This window comes from Labrus mixtus, chromosome 15 (genome assembly GCF_963584025.1).
Source record: "Labrus mixtus chromosome 15, fLabMix1.1, whole genome shotgun sequence".
In the NCBI taxonomy this organism is placed as follows: Eukaryota; Metazoa; Chordata; class Actinopteri; order Labriformes; family Labridae; genus Labrus; species Labrus mixtus.
The window spans coordinates 16,542,540-16,560,896 of record NC_083626.1 but is presented as its reverse complement, the minus strand read 5'-3'; the positions used below and the strand labels follow the sequence as shown (position 1 = coordinate 16,560,896).

Genomic DNA, 18,357 nt, shown 5'->3' with positions numbered 1-18,357 from the left:
TCCAGGCTGACCGGAGTGATAGAACCCGCTCAGAGGACAGGAAAGGCAGAAGGAATGGTGAAAGAGGAAAGCAACGAGGGTAATTGAAGGGTTCAGGGTAATACTTAGGCCAAGGATGGCTGTTTCAACGTGTTTGCATAACCTCCTTGAACTTAATATTTAGCCCCACTCTGGAGTGAGTATAGGGCAAGACACAGCCAAATAGAGAATAATAGAGGTAGAAGGAAGGCGAATGATAGAGAGGTCCAAGTCCAAGGCGGAGGTGATGCCATGTGCTCCTCTCTTTGATTTGTGAAAGAAAGGGAGGGAAGGAGGAGTGATGGAATGAGGATGGAGGGAGAAAAAGACAGCACATTGTGGTGGCCTTCCTGTCGGAGAGCCCGTGTTTGACAGAGGATTACTTACACACAAGACAATAAAAAGGGCCTCAATTTGAAATGACGCAAGGCAGAAGTTGTCTTCCTGGTATTTTTAATTTACATAAGTAACTGTCAAGATTATAGGCTTTTCTATAGCATATTACCTGAATACAGATGAAGATTGCATGAGAGGGAGAACTTGTTTTTCTCATGTTTGTGGAATACAAGACTTGCATTATGTTTTGCAGTTACTGGAACAATAAAAATAAAGCTTGAAAGAAAAACAAAAGATCAGAATCTTTGCTTATAATGTGTTAAATTAGAGGAATGAGGGCTCAAATAAGGATACTTGAAGATTATTACATTTTATTGGAGTTATTGGGCTCTTGGAAAATGTTAATTTTTAGACACAAATGATGAATCAATTAGATTAATTTGTTCTATATTAGAGTAACAAGTAGATTATATTATATTGTATCGTAACAATGCATGTACCTGACAGGAGGCTCTGCCTCTTTTTTAAGATCATCTTACTTGACCTTTACAAACTCCCTCCACTTGTCAGATGTTGTTTACTTCTATCTCGTGATTTTTTTAAATTGAGGGTAAGGGGTTGCCAGTGAAGGCCGTGAGGATGGAGGGCGCATTACTCATCAGTGCTTACACTTGGTCTTGGTGCTCTTCCTTAACACGCTGCACGTGTGTGTGGGTTTCTCGCCATATATCCTTGTGTGTGTTCTTACAGTAGTGTGACTGGTGCAGTGTTGCTCATTGTGTGACCCTCACCTCTCTCTCTGAGATGACAGGGAGCTTTAAACAACCCAGCTGCTGTATGTGTGTGTGTGTGTGTGTGTGTGTGTGTGTGTGTGTGTGCGTGCGTGTGTGTGTGTGACTGCAGGGGAGCTCTACATGTGTGTGGTACAGTACAGCACCCTGACTTGGTTCTTGTGCCTCAGGGAAACACTGTCAGTCAGCTGAGCGACAATAAAGACGAAAAACAAACCTACCCTTTTAAAGAATGGAATGCTATTGGTGGTATCCCCAGAGGTTCAGGGTCAGATCTCACCATATTGATGGATAGCTGTGTATGTTGGCTTTTGCAAAACAACTCTTGAGAAGTGATGGTGGCTTTGGCTAATCTGATGTGGAGTGAGTTTTTCCTAAAGTTACACATGAAAAAGTATGCACACACATTGAGGCTTTCAAAGATATCCAAATGAGAAAGAGCTGTTGGTGAGATACTAATCTCAATCTCAATTCTCAATTCCCCCCAGTTAACTTCATCATTCATTTTGTACTGTATATACCCCCTGTTTTAATTTTAATTTTAATTTTATTTTTTATTATCTATTCTGTTTAATGTGTATTTTTGAGCTTTATTGTCTGTGCTGCTGTAACGCCTGAATTTCCCCTCTGGGGATCAATAAAGTACTATCCTATCCTATCCTATCCTAATCATCACTGACATCCCACTTGGCCTGATTTAGTCATCTATCCTGCTTATGGAACAACAGGAATATTCCAGCCACCCAGTTGATATCAGAAGATGATGCAAAGGAGCTCAAACTGTCTGTTCTCAGAGTGTTGGGTTAGTACAGGGAAAGTTTAACAATTCAATACGTTCACTTATTAGTTAACAATGTTATCAAGCTGGATGAATGGATGGATATTAAATAAGTGCAACTGTAGGTTTTACGTATTTTGTCAATATAGATACAAAATAAAATTGTGAGAGCTGCTCCCATTCGATGTGCAGAACAACTGAGTTCTCTCTCCCTCTCTGTTGCTCTCTGCCCTGCTCTCTCTATCTGTCTCACCCTTTTCTTTCTGGCTGGAATGCAGCGATGGTCGTCTGTTCCTGCTCATCTCTGGAAGCAGTCAGCCATCTCTCCTCGTCCCTGCTAACACTTAAAACATTTGCCTTGTTTTGGCAGATTTGTTGATTTTTGTCCCCTCGTATTTTCCCTCTTGTTGCTGTAAAACTGATACATACTCTTTCAATTACACACGCTCTCCCCCTTCCCCCCAGTCAGACCACTAGTGTGGGAGTGGGGGTGAGCAGAGTAAGTGGGTTGTATATTTTATTAGTGAAGTGAAAACACACACAACCTGGCCCAGTTCTGGGAGAACCATCTGCTGTCATGGATTTTTCTTGGGAAGCACAGCTCAAGGTTAGCATGTAAAGTTCACCATACTTGCTTAAAGCTCAGGATTAGCATGTACTGTCCAATATAGCGTCTCGAGGTGAATATTGGAGTTGACGTTCATACAAGACAGGCATGCAAGTTTTTATTTGTGGTAGGTATACAAAAATTCTACTTTACAGATTAAGACAAATACAGGCTTTAATCCAGACAGGCATACAGAAGGAAGTGTATAATAGGTGCATCTGGCTTGTGCCTTCAGGCTAGCTGCTGCAGTTTAGCATGAAGCTAATCCTACATAAGGTAGCCAAAACTTGGAACTCATAAAAATACATTTAACCCACATAAAGAGTTGAAATGCAGATTTACCATCCTTACTGGCTTTGCTAAAAGCTTACCAAAAGAAGCAGAGCGTGTGTTTTATGTTGGAAATAGACATTTTCCCTTCCTCCACAGTTGTAAATAACACAGTGCTCCAAGACCATAAATAATGGTGTCACTCAGCCATGCCCCATTCTCATGTCCTCTGCTAGCTCTCACCACAGGCCTCTAGTGCTGCCTAGGCAGGGGCCCCCGGCCTTGTGCCACACCTTCACACACTCACAATCAAGCAATGGCTATAAAATGCAGTGTGGAATGTTTCTGCAGAGTTGGACAGTTAAGTGGTAGACAGGCATGATCACAAACGGCAAGACCTCTTAAAAGATGTCCTGGGAACAGATATTAGTAGGCTCCCCATGTTCTTGCTAACAAAATACATCACACATGCACATGAGGACATGAAAGTGCAAATGCACGCACACACTGCACTTAGGGGCAGACACTATTGATGGTTCCCTCGGGCATCACATGGACGCATCTGTTTCTGTCCCACTGACTCTCCACACACATAATTTCAAGTAAGTCATAACACAAATTATAAACACACATCTTTCAACCGTGACGCCTAGGAATAACAACATGGAGTGCGCAGAGCTGATTTAGGGTAGGCTGGGACTCTTAAATCTTTACCTCTGCTCCTTTCTTCCTTTCCTCCTCTCCTCCCCCCCCCCCTTTTTTTTCACTCTTATTCAGTGCAGGTGGTAGTCACTTTTGTCAAACACATGCTTTCCCTACCTCTCTTGCCTTCATCTCTTGCCATATCTGCTCTTCATTTAATAATTTTATACCTGGCTCTGCCTTGCTGTCTCCCCTCCCTCACAGCCACAGTACACCTCCCCTTATATCCTCAGTCCGTCAATTAATTTGTTTTGCCCTGATGTATGCATGTGTGTTCATGCTCACTCTTGACCCCATCTCGACCTTTTGTCACCCAGCAATCCATGTGACCTGCCAGTCTCCCATCTGCCCTGTGACATCCCAGCGGTCCGTTGACAGCAGCCCTACCTCAGAGTTGTCTTCATCAAAGTCTTCTCTCCTCATTTTTCATTCCTTTGTCTTGAAATAATTCCTTCCGCCTCATGTCTCCTCACCCTTCTCTTATTCCACTCTGTGCATTCCCTTTTTTTTTCCTTTCCATATCGTCTCTGCTGACCTCCAACCCCCCCTCCTTTCCCTCTCACCTCTCATCGCATGGTCATGTACTTTAGCCATCCATCTCCCACCTCTGCAGATCCGAATGTCTCAATAAGTCCCAGGGACCATGAAGGTTCAATTGGAATCACATGTTATAGTCGAGCAGAGAATTTCACCCCTTATAAATAAGATGTCAGTCCAGTCTGTGTAATTCTACAGAGCCTGTATGCGCTCTCTATATGAGGAAAGTGTAGTATTTATAAAGTTTGTGTATGCGTAATGTTTACTTTGCCAGCCAACATACTGTTACTTCAATGCAAGTGACATTTTTGACACAGATCTTGATGTGCGATTTAGTTTTCCTTTTATTGGAATGCCTTGTGACTTCTAAGAGCAAAGGGTCTGACTTTTCTGAAGAGTTATTTCAAATTTGTCATGAAAATCCATTTCATTGTCGCCCTTTCAATTGAAAAGGAAATAAAGATAATTCTTTGTTTGTGCAGGACATGCCAAGTCTAAGTTAAAAAGGGAGTGAGGCAAAAAGGGAGGAAAGAGAGAGGGTTCACCCACTCAAGATCAGCAAGCAGATACAGTACAAGCATTTGTCTTTGCGTGTGTGTGTGTGTGTACGTGTCATGCACATGCGTGTGTCTGATAGATGGATCCTGTCTGGTAGATTCATGTTCATTGCAAGTGTGCTTTGCATCTAAGGCCAAATGGCTGCTCAATTTAGTTGTGATTAAATACTCCAGAGTGATTCAGGCTCAAAGGCTGCTAGCAATACTAATCAGCACACTCAGGCAAACACACACACACAGTGCACACATAGTCACTGATTGAGGATGTGGGAGACAAAGTTTACAGGCTGGCTAATCATAATAATGTACCTTTTTTATTGTTTTAGGAAGGCATCACTCAGCAGAATCCTGCAGTACCTCTCAGTGAGCACCCACAGGGAGACAGCGCTGTAATCTGTTAATTTAGAGCCTGGAAGTGATTTAGCGTGCACCAAAGCAGGGCAGCCTCTTTGGTACAGAGGTTAAGTTCAGTCGGGGTTGGACCATCACAGGGTCAATACATAAATTTAAGGTTGAGACGTCTGTACCTGTGCGGGGGGATTGAGGTGAGATGGATGTGACAACCCCATCTTCAAAGACAGCAGCACATGTTCAGGTCATAAAAAGTTAACTTACAGTTTTTTCTTTTTTGAGTAGAGCACACTTTTGATGTACAATGGCTGTGATGCCAAAGACAATGTCTAAAATTTCAGAGTCCAACAGGGTTTTTTGTCATTCTTTTCTGTTGCTGGACTAAACTGGGATTATTTCACTACAACACCTTCTGTATCTCATCCATCTCAATAACAAAACCTACTCTTTTATTAGTGTCTTTCAGCAGAGGCAGCTTGATGAATGGGAGTTTTACAATCTTGATGAAGTGACTTGGTGGCTGCCAGAAAGAGATGGATCTCTGTTTGGCTTTTCAGATAAATTCACAGATTAGATAAACCTCCCCTTGAAAACTTGGGTGGGGGTTAGTGCCCCTCACCTCCTAACCTTTCATCCTGCTCTTTTCTTCCACCAGTTTTTGCCCTCCACATAAAACATCACCCACTCAGATTTTGAAAGTTTTTTCAGTTTAGTGTTCAATCTTTTTTATACAGTCACACAACAGACAAGAAGTTGGTGCTACACAAGATGAAGTGTCACTACTGGACTTTCTTGTTACTATAGAGGGTATGCACTTGATGTCACAGTTGGCCGGGGTCTCTGCACTTACAGCCACTCAGTGGCAAAAAGTACACACTGATGTCAGGAATCAGTAGGAAATAAGCAGCTTTAATTCAGCCTAAAAGGGCGGTCTTTTCAGAAAATATGTATTGACAATGTGTTCTCTGCGGGCAGTATTAATCCTCAGCTGATCTAATATGTTTATAGAAACATTCTGAATTGTAATGCTACTTCAATAAAGCCACAGGGCAAAGCCATGCAGTTACAACAGCACATACTGTATGCATCATATCACCGAACCTTGATGCATTCAGTTAGTGATGAATATAATATTACACCACTCCACTCTACTCCCTCTTGTTTTTGTGGGGTTTTTTTGTTTTGGGGTAAAATTGAGGGCTTATATTTCATCAGATGATACAGTAAATAAACAATGATGACTCAGCACCTATGAACAACGGACTATGTTTTTATGCTAGGTCATAAAACCCTGCAAAGTCTGATTAACATGGCTGGTTTCACAGTGAAAGATAATACAATGTATACGTCCACAGATATTTATCACAACTTAAATGAAATCAGTATATTTGGTTGACTTGTTATTGGCCAAATACTAAAGCAATTTACAAGTATTTTTCATACCTTAAAGTTAAAGTTACCAACCTAATAACAGTTCCTGACTTTACTACTAAAATTATATTGAAGTTAAGAGTGTAATTGACACTTTAGAAAATTACAGGAGGCAACAACAGTTTAACGATTGCTAAAATCAAGCTAGCTTATACTCAAAGAAAGCCTGGTTACGATGAAGTCACTTCAAAAACAGCACGCTGTTGTGTGATTGACTCTAGTCTACAAAGAGATTCAACAAACGTAGAGCAATCTTTTGACACAAGACAACTTCTGAAAGCCGAAGACAAAAGAAGCAAATGGATCACTGAAATAGGGAGAAACAACTAATACAAAACCTTGTGGTGATCCAAAACTGTGATGTTTATTCAGTTTCACATCCACCTCTGTTGATCCAGGCCTGTGTGCCATCAGGCTATGCTTTGTGTAGCTACTTTGAAGCAAGCTTTGGAATCAGTTAGGTATATAAATGTCAGGAAACAGGATTTCTGGCCACATATAAATGTCCACCGTCCACTGTGTCTTGAGTAAATAGTCATGATCTCTGTCGAGTCCAGATGTTTAGGTAGATGTTCCTGATTTACTCTGTTTTTGTCCTTTTCAAATACATAACACATTGTGCTCCCTTCCTTGCCCATATTTGACTGGATGCATTATGTCTGGTTTTTTTTCATTACATTACCTTTTTTTCATTACAAAGAAAAAGTAATGAATCTGGGATGCCAGTGAAACATTCACTGAAGGGCAAAAAAGTCATCATAAGCTTTTCTTTGGCCATGAATTTAAAACTGGACTGTATTCAAAACAGATCACACTGTTGGACATTTTTTCTTTACTTTGGATTTCTTGGTGCATTTTTTTAAAACTTAAAAGAATTTGTTTCCTCATTATACATTGTGAATTGGCAGGTCAAGCAGAATAAGCCTACAGTCTAAAGTCCTTGCTCTGGTACGAGACAAATGTAGGTCTGTGTGTGTGTGTGTGTGTGTGTGTGTGTGTGTGTGTGTGTGTGTGTGTGTGTGTGTGTGTGTGTGTGTGTGTGTGTGTGTGTGTGTGAGCGGGCGTGTGCATGTGCGTGTGCGTGTGTGTGTGTGTGTGTGTGTGTGCGTGTGTGTGTGTGTATGTTCCTATTACAGTGAGCGTTAAAAGGAATAACAGTGAAGGTGTGGGGAGACGAAAAGTGTCATGTTGGTCCTGCTCTGTGATTAATGGTGTGATTAGCCACTCCGATCCATGTCAGAACCCACGTGCAATGTGCACACAAATGTATGCACAACATGCTAGCACACATAGGCCTATTAATGGCCTTGAACAGGAGAATCCAGGATCCAGATGCGGCATGCAGATAATTGTACTAAAAACAAAACGTAAAGTCCCAGGCTAGCAAGACTTTATTCTGAGTTTGGTGTGTTTATTTTCCCAATTGAGTTATTTCTACAGGGACTTGAATCATGGAATAAAAACACTCCAATACAGGTCAATTTTTTAATTGAGTCCAAAGTGTATTTTGAATGCACCCTCCCTCCTCTTCCTCTAACCCTCACCTCACACAAACCCACACATTACCTTACCATTCTGGATGAATGCCCTAATTTCAAATGCGATTTAAAAGTCTGGAGTTCAGCTGTGTTATGTTTATCCAACTTAAAATACCCATTTGTGTCCACAAACTGGTTGTACAGCTTGAAACTCCTTCAATATTATTTGAGATTAATTTTGTAGAGACAAAAAAAACGTACATTAATCGAGCTAAGGTCTGCTGTACACCTTAGCGTTTCTTCTCCCTTATTGTCATTAGTCTCTTCTTATTTCTTGTGCTTTTTACAGTGTCCATAAAGGTCAGTGGCTAACATTGAGTGTGTGCACCTGGCTATCTATGAAAAAAATGTTTGTGCGTCTGAGTGTGTTTACCAGAGTGGGCGGATTAAGTGTGTTTTTGTAACAACACTGGATTTACGACATCCTGCTCGATGGCGAGGATAGTCATCACCAATCTGCTGCGAAAAACTTGCCACTTCTCTCTTAAGGTTGCACAATTCATTCGCGTCAGTCTTTGGGTTGTAAATTTGCTCGTCTGGTTTTGTGAGCGATGACGTTGCTTGTATGTAACCTCTGCACCTGTAGACAGTCATTTGTTGCCCCCGTCCCCTCCTCTCCAAACACACATACTCACAGACACACAAATACACACTGTGGTAACAATGAGTGACGGAGGAAAGATGTCATATCCTCCTCAGCCCGCACTATTTGGCTCCATTACATTATTACACATCCATGAGTCACACTGAGGTACCACTAATACAGTAATTACAGACCACTTCAAAGATGTCTGCTTCTTTTCTGTGGAATCTCTGTCTGAGTCTTAGGAGCTCTGGAATGAGTGAGTGCTGGGACTTCTGTATACATACAAGGGCTCGCAGCTCCGTGTGGGTGCTGTGTCTTTCAGTTGTCCACCTGTTTATTCTTTGACTGTTATGTTTTTTACAATTACATTTTTCTTTTGAAGAATGAATTTTTTTTTTATATTCAACATCCCTTGTCCCTATCTTTCCCACCCCTATTTCTCATTCTTCTCCCCTCAGGCAGCAGGCTTTGCTGGCTGCCATCAGTGAGAAGGATGCTAACATAGCCCTGCTGGAGTTGTCCTCCTCCAAACGGAAGAAATCCCAGGAGGAAGTGATTGCTCTGAAGAGGGAGAAAGACAGGCTAATGCATCAGCTCAAACAGCAGGTACATCTACCACACATGATCACAAAGCCCATGTGCATTTACACGATGTTTAGATCTACAGCACTCCTGGTCCGAGATGTTGACCGGCCTGCTCATGAATCTAATGAAGCCTGGCCTTATGGGCAAAGTTAATGGCAGATTTTGGCATTGTGATTCATAGCCGGATTTTAAATTCAAATATGCTGCAGGTGACGAAGCCGTGTCTGTGCTAAAACAGCCTCATTGGCAGACGTTTAAAACCAGATAGTTACTGGTTTTAATCTTTAAAACCACTAACAACTAGACGCTAATTCCTGTTAGTTAACAAAATAGACATCCTCGCCATAAACCACACCTACTGCGTTCAGTCATCTTTAGTCAGAGCATTCAAGCAGGAGCTGTGATTAAACATCAAGCACATAAACACATTGGCAAAGCTATTCTCTCAACTATCATGTTGCAATCGTAGTTCTTAGATGTACCCAAGTCACAGACGTAGGTGGTCATCTTTGGTGAGTCACTTGCGGACTTTTCTGTCTTATAACTTCTCGTCAAACAGACGAATCCCAGCACACAAAAAACCAAGCACACAAAACTATTTCCCATCTTCGCCCAGCTTTCAACATAACCTGAGGCTGATGAAGGTATGCAGGTCATTAAGGTCTGGTCAGACCACATCAGTGACTGAGCTAACGTGAATGCTAACAATAATGAGGGAGCAGCGGGGAGTCCACATATACAGTCTCCTGAGTCACATGGGCTTCTGGGAAACATGGTGCATTTAAAAGTCAACAGATGTAGTGGCTGGGTGTGCTTTTTAGCGCGGACCTGTTTGTTCGTGTCTCGTAAACTGTAAACACATCCCAGGGGGGGGTGCAATTCTTTTCGAGGAATTTCAAGGAAAGCCTATTATCTGTTTATCGCCATTGGATGCGTCATTTTTCCTGTTGGGCAGTTACAGTCCACCTGATGGTGTGATGAGCTCTAATTGCAAAGACCTGGCCTCATCGCCTTTAGCAGCAGAGAGAAAAAAAAAGATGAATAGAAAGAGGAGAGGTTTAGGCATATTATTATTTCCGTGCTTCCTACAGTACAAGCAAAATGTAAGTACTACTGCTTTGTTGAAATGTGTATCAGGTAGTGCTACAGCCACTTAGCATCAAGTCGAATGTTTTAACGTAATGCATGTTGTAAGATGAGTACTTCATATAGGGAGACTTTTGCATGACTTAGGTTCCTACCATTCCACAGAAAGAGCTCCCTAGAGATTACGCTGTCCGACATGACACACACCGACTCTCTGTCTTCTGACCCATTGACACACATATCAGGAAAGGTTGCCTTTCTCAGCTCATGGCGGAAGGAAACTGACCAGGAAATGCCAAAGAATTATGGAAGCCAAGTCTCATAGGAGAAAATTGATCCGTAGACAGCAGATAGATTTACAGATAGCAGTGCCCTGTCTGACCTCCCCACATCCCTCTTTTGGAAGATCGCGTGTGTGTGTGTTTGCATAAAGACGACCGTCTAAAGCAAACTTTCCTTTCTCAGACAGTTTTCTTCCCTTTGTGGCATTGGCCTTTTTTGACACAGACAAACATATACAAAGATATAACCGCAGACATACAAATGATGTGTGTAGTGTTTAGACTTCTGAAAAAGAGACTCAGAAGAAATCTGCCCCCATGTGGGAATTCTTTCAGCGGTCCCATCCTGTTGATGGATGACCAAACATCACTGGGTCTTTGAAGGCAAAAAAAGATAAATATGGAATCCTCAGAGGTGTGCCAGTTTCTCCTTTCTCTCCCACTCTTCTCTTGACACACTTGAGCATCAATCCACTTTGTATATTTAGAAGATGGATTAGTTGTTGCCAATAGTGTGCCATGTAGAGCAGCTTATATATTGGAGTGGGGTTACAGTGTTTTTCCATCTTGCTAGGATAGCATTCCAGTGTTTCACACATACATACAAACACACACAGACCTGATTAAAGAAGTATGCAGAAGTGTTGTGAAACGTCTGCAGCCTTTCTTCGGCTGCCTGTTTGTTTAAGGCCTTTCTTGTCAGCCTCCTGTGTCCATGTGTGTTAATACGCCTCGGCTGTAATCAGGACAGGCTTGTGATTTGCAGACGGTTTGCATTGAGGTTTGGGATCCAGCTGTGAGCACGGCAGCGGGATCTTCACAGCCATGTTTACACCAGCAGCTGCACTTTTATACACATGCACAGACCCCTTAATCTCCTCTCGTCTCTCCTCTCTGTTCTCTGCTCTCCTTCCTTTCCTCTCCTCCCCCAGTAGTGCCACCTGTCTCTTCTCCAGGCAAGCCTAGAGGCCATAACCGAGCTGTTTACTCTGTAAATTCTCTCATTAACACTAATTAAAACACACACATTCCACCGCACAGACTTTTTACGAGTGAAGAACGTCTCTTTACATGCACAGAAGAACATGGCTGTAAGTGCGTGTATGTCTGTTTGCATTAACTGGCCACATGTGCACAGTCCTCATAATGCAGTCTGGCTCTTACAGCAGCAATTCATCACTTATTTCATCTATGTTTGTGTCTCAGATCATTAAATATTAACAATGTGCACTTGCATACACACACAAGCGATGAACTCTTGAAGAGCTGGCTTTAAATCTTACCAAATATGGTCGTGATTACATGAACAGGAATATGTTTTATGGTTATATTGGATAGGCAGCGAGGACTAAACACACAGTGACAAATTAGTATCCAGAAATATGTGTTAATACAAATTAAATTATTAAACACTTGGGACAGAGCCTTCATGAAAGCCACCGACATCATTTAGTGTGTAGCTGTGTAGCAGTACAGTAGTTTCATCAGCTGCTTGGTGTATCATAGTAATTGTCCCTTCTTCAATGACAGGTGTCCGCTCTGTAACTGTTGCATTGCACCTAGCTCCACCCAGTCACACCTGCTAGTGTCAACACCCGAGGTCAAGGAGGGCCGTACGCCTCAACCTAGCCTTTAACTGCTCTAACCACCAGTCTGGTGTCTGTCTGAGCCCATCCTCCGTCCCTCACTCGTCATCTTTATCTCTTTCCCTCTCACCAGGGTGTCAACGTTCTCACCTTATCTAAGTGGCTCTTCTCCAATTTAAGCTAATTGCTAACCTCTTTAATACCAGCCACATCCTCTCCTGTGATCCTGACTAGCTCGTTTCCTTAGTCATTAGGCCTCAGCTCCTTATCTCAGCAGTGTTGTCCTGAGGCAGTGGACTACTGTAGCACCGTCTCCCTCCCGTCATCACAGCTGACTCAGGATTTTGGATTAGAGATGTGTTCATGTCCTTTCCTTCGAATCATCGTCATCCCATACACAATTCCACCTCCTGCTCTGCAGTCATGACCCCCCCCCCCCCCCTCCCCTCAGGGGAAGTATCTGCAGTTAAGGGAATAAAGCTGCGCCTGTCAACGTATCTGCACCCACTCTGTCTCTGTCTTTCTTTGAGACAGCTGGACTCACTGGAGTTCCAGTGATTGTTAACGTTAGTCAGCTCAGGCTGTTATCTCTATCCAAGAGAATGATCTTGGCAGGATGACAGCCTCTTCCACAAACACTCACAGATGCGCACATACAAACAAAGAACACAAAGTCTTACTTAGCCCTTTACAGGCATACAGAACAGCTACATATTTTGGTGTAATTTTAATCAATGACATTCAAAATGAGGTTGCTTCACCCGGGCCAGAACGCCTGTGGCCTTGAGCTACATAAAACACTCACTAACTGTTCTTACTAGAATTCGTCTAATCCAATTAAAAGATAATCTGCAAAATAGACGACATTTGACAGACTTACAATATTTTCATCAGGCACTCCAACTCACCCAATTTATGACCTGTCAAGTGTTGTTAGAAGCACTGCTTTTATCATCTTTGACAGCTTTCAACATGCTTTCCCCTCATCCAAGAATTATTATACCTAATCTTTCTGTGAACTCCTCAACATGTTGGAGAAACAAATAAGCAGCATTGCCTGATGTTTGTGTGTTATATATATGTTATGCATTATAAACTTGTTTATTTGCTTTTTTTTTACAGACTCAAAGCAGAATGAAGCTGATAGCAGATAACTATGAGGAAGATCACATGCATCCACAACATCATCCTCATCACTCTCACCACTTGCATCCAGCAAACATGCATCATCGAAGTCTGCCAAGAGGGCCCCCCCATGCCAACCACCGGCCCCCTATTGACCAGGTCAGTATAAATGTGCATGCACACACATCGATGGACCCTCACCAACACAGACGAGTTTAACACTTGGGCTGGTTTACACATGTTTATATGTTGTGGGCTTCAAGCTTCTAAAGTTGATCCAATTTCATATTTATCATATCCACTGCCAGTCAGTTGTGGTTGTACTCAGCAGCAAAATTTCCCGTCTCACTTCTCCTCTGTCTCTTCTCCTTCAACTCCATAACTTCCTGCCAAGTCAGAGTTATCCATATCATCGAGATAAGGAGCCTGAAGGGGAAATCTGCCAAATGAGTGTTTTTGATCGATGGGATTTGTGTGTGAGAGTAGTTTATATATCATTCATCTTTTATATGAGCTACTTCTCTCTGTCTGAGTATCATATCCAGACTGCCCTGAGGACAAACTGTGTCTGTGTGAAGACAGCTGAGTAGAACAAACTGTTGTTGTAATCAGGACAACGTGTCTGTGTATTGAGTGTGCATACAGTAGGCATGTGCATGCCTGTACACGTGTGTGTGTGTGTGCGCGTGTGTGTGCTCGTGTGTGTGTAGATGCTCCTGGAGATACACACCTGAGTCTCTGTTGGTAAGATGTGCCTAGATGAAATCACAAAAGGGAGCTATCAATCTTCAAAGAAAAACAGATGTGATTTCACGGTCTTTCATTTAGCAGATGAAAGCTTCCAGTTATTTGATTGCAAAATAAACTCATCAAAACTATTGTTGTAAGGGGGGATTCCAAACTGTAAAGATACAGTTTGTGTGTATGTATGGGGTTTAGGTGTAATACCTGGGGGTTTCCCCCTGTGTCTCAATTTCCACATCTGTTCTAGTTGATATGCATAAAACATGTTCTAGACTTTATAAATGTCTCTAAAACTGTTATCTAAATAGTGTGGGGGATCCCCTGTCCTGCATATTATACCTCCCAAAACACACGCATGCATACAGGCACACAGTCATATTCATGCATCACCCCACACATACCTCAGCAAAGTGAAAGAGGACAGAGTAGCTGGTTTTAATATTATGTTAGCCCTTCACGCCTGTGGAAATACTCTACTTTTGATCCTTAAAAGAATGTGAGGGTCTGGGGTTGATTGACATCCATATGCATTCATATTTCACCCAGAAACAGTTATATAGTTATATGTTATATATACAGTTATACAGTTATATATTATAGTTGGGTGTCTTTATGTGGGCATCCTTTTCAGCTATATATTGAATCTTTAAAAAAAAAACTTTTAGTAAATGAAAGTTTAGAGTGGGGAAGCACATTATATTAGATGTAATGTTTAAACTACCATGTAATCCAACAGGGACTCATTTTAAACTCTAGTCAGTTTAGTAGTAGTTTAGGTTATGTTTTGTTGCATTTTTCTTGCTGCAATTATGTTATATTAATATTATAAAGCTTTTAGTTCCCTGCATTGTTTGAACGTTTGCCAGAATACTTGCTGCCACATTAGGCCTCACACTAAAGCTGAAGGGGCTCACATTTTAGTATCACATATTACTCTCCTTTACTTTGCTATTATAAAAAAACACCTCAATATGGCTTTCCAGCACTGTTTTACTGCAGCAGTGTTTATAGTGTTTGACATTTGAAACAGTAGCTTTCTGAAAGCGATAATTCAACTCCTCAAGTTGGCCTGAAAAAGCTCTGCAAAGAGTGTTATTAGGGTTGCTGGGAAATCTTGTTAAGAATGTGGGGAATAACAAAATAAGTCATAAATCTTGGCCGATTGGCTGAATAATACTTTCTATTAAAGTTGAAATTGTATGTCTATAAAAGGGAACTGTAATGGCTCACGCTTTGAATGCAACATTTGGGAGAAATTGAAAATAAAAAAGGATTTACAAGAGGGCAAAAATAGAGCTTCAGGTAGTTCAGATAAAAATGTCAACAACCTTGCACATTTGCAAATATAGAGATGAAGATAAGTTGACTAACAGTTTGCATCTATGTCCTACTCAAAGAAGTGTACTAAGATCATGCCATCTGTCCACAAGCTACAGCCAAACTCATTTGGATTTAGCCATGTTTTCTCCATTGATTTCCCTCATGTGTCAGAAACAAACTTTTAAAAAAACAGCAGACCCTGTTGAGGTCAGCCAATCACCTTGGGGCTTTTCCTCATATCTGATCTTTAACCTCATAGGGAAGTTTGGCAGAGGTCAGGGGAAGGCTTCAAAAGTGTGCATGCGTGCACACAGCCTGGGTGTCACTGAACCCTTTGCGCTGAGACTGTTTTCCTTCCAAACACGGGACTTCACATCTGCTTTGATCTCCCTCTTTCAAATGATTGATCACTTGATTTGTTTGTTTGCTTTTTCAACACTTTTTCCCGTCTCTTCTTTTTCCTAATTCATCACCCCTTCTCCTCCTTTATCAAATTTCTTTAACTCAAAAACATTTTTTAGAACACCTCTTCTGTTTCTTCCTTTAAGTTCTTTGATAAATTATCAATATATTTTCCTTTCATTCACATTCATTCTCTCTATGCCTCCTTGCCTTTTCGCTTCCGTCCTGCAGTTGCGTCTCTCCCACTGTCTTTTGAATTTAAAATTTAATATCCAACAGCAGCTAGGCTGGTGGTTTGGTTTTCTACCTTGCCCACTGGATGATTGATTATCATAATGAAAATGTAACGAGGAAGGTCTGTATTCACCCTGTAGACAACAATGCTTTCCAAGATAAAGTTAGTGCCAAGAATTACAGTGATCATATATGCGTTTTCTCAGAGACAAAAATGTACACATTGCATGCACATCTAACTTGTATCTTATAGACAAAAAGCACATTTGGAAACATTACAGTAAAGTGGACAAACAAACACAAGCTCACTCTTTTTTCCAAGGAGCCAAACCGCAATTCTAAAGCTTGACGCTACAGTTAGTGGGTCCATCCCAATCCTCAAACTACACTCCCTGCTCTCTACTTTATCTGTGATGGACTTGAGGACAGGTGAATACTAATCTTAGGAGACAAGATCAGGAAGTGGACTTAGTCTTTTTAGATGCACCCCAGGTCTGCATCTCAGCGTGGAGTGTGTGCAAGTTTGACGATCATGTTGTGTTCATGTTGTTCTCGTTTAGCTATACCGGCACCACTGCCAGATACTTGGCAGCAGCCTCAGAAGGAAATAGAAAACAGCCATAAAGTGTTTATCAGAGGCAGAATTATACAACCTTTTCTTCTGGGTTGTTGTTCTTTTTTCTAAGCTTTAACATGCTGTCTGTTTCATGTTTATTAGATGTAGCACATGGTATTTGGCCTGTTCTGTGTGTGCTTGTGTGTATGTGCGTGGGTGTGTGTGTCCGTGTGCGTGTAACCTGGCAGAATGAGTGGTTAAAGGTCTGGCTCTGTTTACAGGGCCTGTCACAGCCATTCACTACACATTAGCATTTAGCATATAGCATGTTCCATTGAAATGCTATTATATGTATAGCTTAGCTGTTTAGGTGTAGCCTACTGAGTTTACTGAGCCTGTCAAAACCACTCAGGCCAACCAAAGCCACTGTGGGGTGCAGCCAAAGCCCCCTGTGCCTTTTAGGTCTTGTGTAGGGTAGGCTCTACTCTGCCGGAGCCTTAGTGTAGCATTATGCAGACAAGGGTTTGGCTGCCAGCTCATGCTAACCATTGTAATGTTAGTGTCTGAGTGAATTAGCTTTCCCGTTAGCAGGGCTCTTGTCTGCACTTTTTCAGCGTCAAAGAATCCCCTTGTGTGTTCAGTTATTGGCATCTAACAATTACACTGAGGAAAGCTATTCATGATATCATAGAGGTTTTCTGAATGAGGAACATGAAGAGGACTGTTTTGATTAAAAGCTGCAGGGGGTTAAGAGGACTGTAAGATTAGTCAATGAGACTTGTAAAGTCTTGTAGTAACATAATGGGAGGAATTTGTTTTGGTGCACATTGACCCCCACTGAAGGTCTCTGAATGCAACTGCACTGTCGTGAAACACACAGTGTATTGAAATAGCCAGCTCAGGGTCGGACATACAGCCTACTGTTTCGCAGAGCTCTGGCCATCATGTTGAAAACCTGTCTAATATTTTCCCACTTCCAAAGTTATATGGTCCTGAAAGCACGGGAACTCACACTGTGTAAATGGGATGGACGCTATTCTCCCTCTTAAAAGTTATTGAACTATTAGATTGACTTCGAACTACTATTTTCATTTGGAAAATATACATACTGTTGCTTTAACCTCTGGACTGGAGTTGTTCTCAGAAGAAGATATGTTCTGCTGCACACATACTGTTTGTTTTTTTGTTGTTGTTTTTTTACATAATGTCATCATAATGGATGTTAATGGTGACTTCTTTCCCTTGTACTTCTCTCACAGGATGACGAAGAGGGAATATGGGCATGATGACCATCATGATGGAAATCCTGCATCCATTTGTCCACAGTGAGTTTCTGTTTCACTACTTTTGTAGTTTAGTTTTGGGTTAATATACTCTGTATTTTTAATGATCTTCTGCACAAAAGGCTTTCTCAGCGGGCTTGAGTAACCATTAGTCGGGAACATTGATGGTACCACAATAACCACAGTATTACCCAACTCTGACAGAAGAGAGTGTAATAGAACCCGGCTTCTTTTCCCATTGCTTATGAATTTCAGTCAACTAAAGAGCCTCAGTTTATTCAGGGGTTTATGGCTGCCTGTCTGTGAAGTGCTCATATGCAGGTTTTGCAACGTGCTGTGTGTGCACTCTGTGGCTATATAGGTAACTGTGTGGAATTAAGCCTTTACACACCCAGCAGCCCAAAGCCAGCGTGCCATGGCCCTTGGGTGATAAAAACGACAACAGTGAGAAAAACCAGAGATGGACTAGTCTGTCTCTCCGTGCCCCTTTTTTTTCAGTTGTAATAAAATGTTACAGCGCTACCCCACCCTGTTTTGTGCCAGTGTGTGGGGTAGTTAATTACAATACAACACAGAACAGTCATGAAGTCTGTTTTTTTTTTTCAGGCTGCAAGCAGAAAAAGCGTAAAGTGAAGAATGCAGAGTCATAAAGG

The 18,357-nt window shown here is 41.7% G+C and overlaps 1 protein-coding gene across 2 annotated transcripts in view; it reads left to right on the top strand.

The window, feature by feature from the left end:
• Positions 1–18,357, top strand: part of LOC132989273 (ERC protein 2-like) — a 145,570-nt gene that overhangs the window by 92,016 nt on the left and 35,197 nt on the right. For both annotated transcript variants that reach the window (XM_061056791.1, XM_061056790.1), the window contains 3 exons: positions 8,961–9,108; positions 13,163–13,324; positions 17,681–17,746. In XM_061056791.1, coding sequence (XP_060912774.1) covers positions 8,961–9,108; positions 13,163–13,324; positions 17,681–17,707 — 337 coding nt within the window. In that variant the 3' untranslated portion in view covers positions 17,708–17,746. The remainder of the gene's footprint in view (positions 1–8,960; positions 9,109–13,162; positions 13,325–17,680; positions 17,747–18,357) is intronic.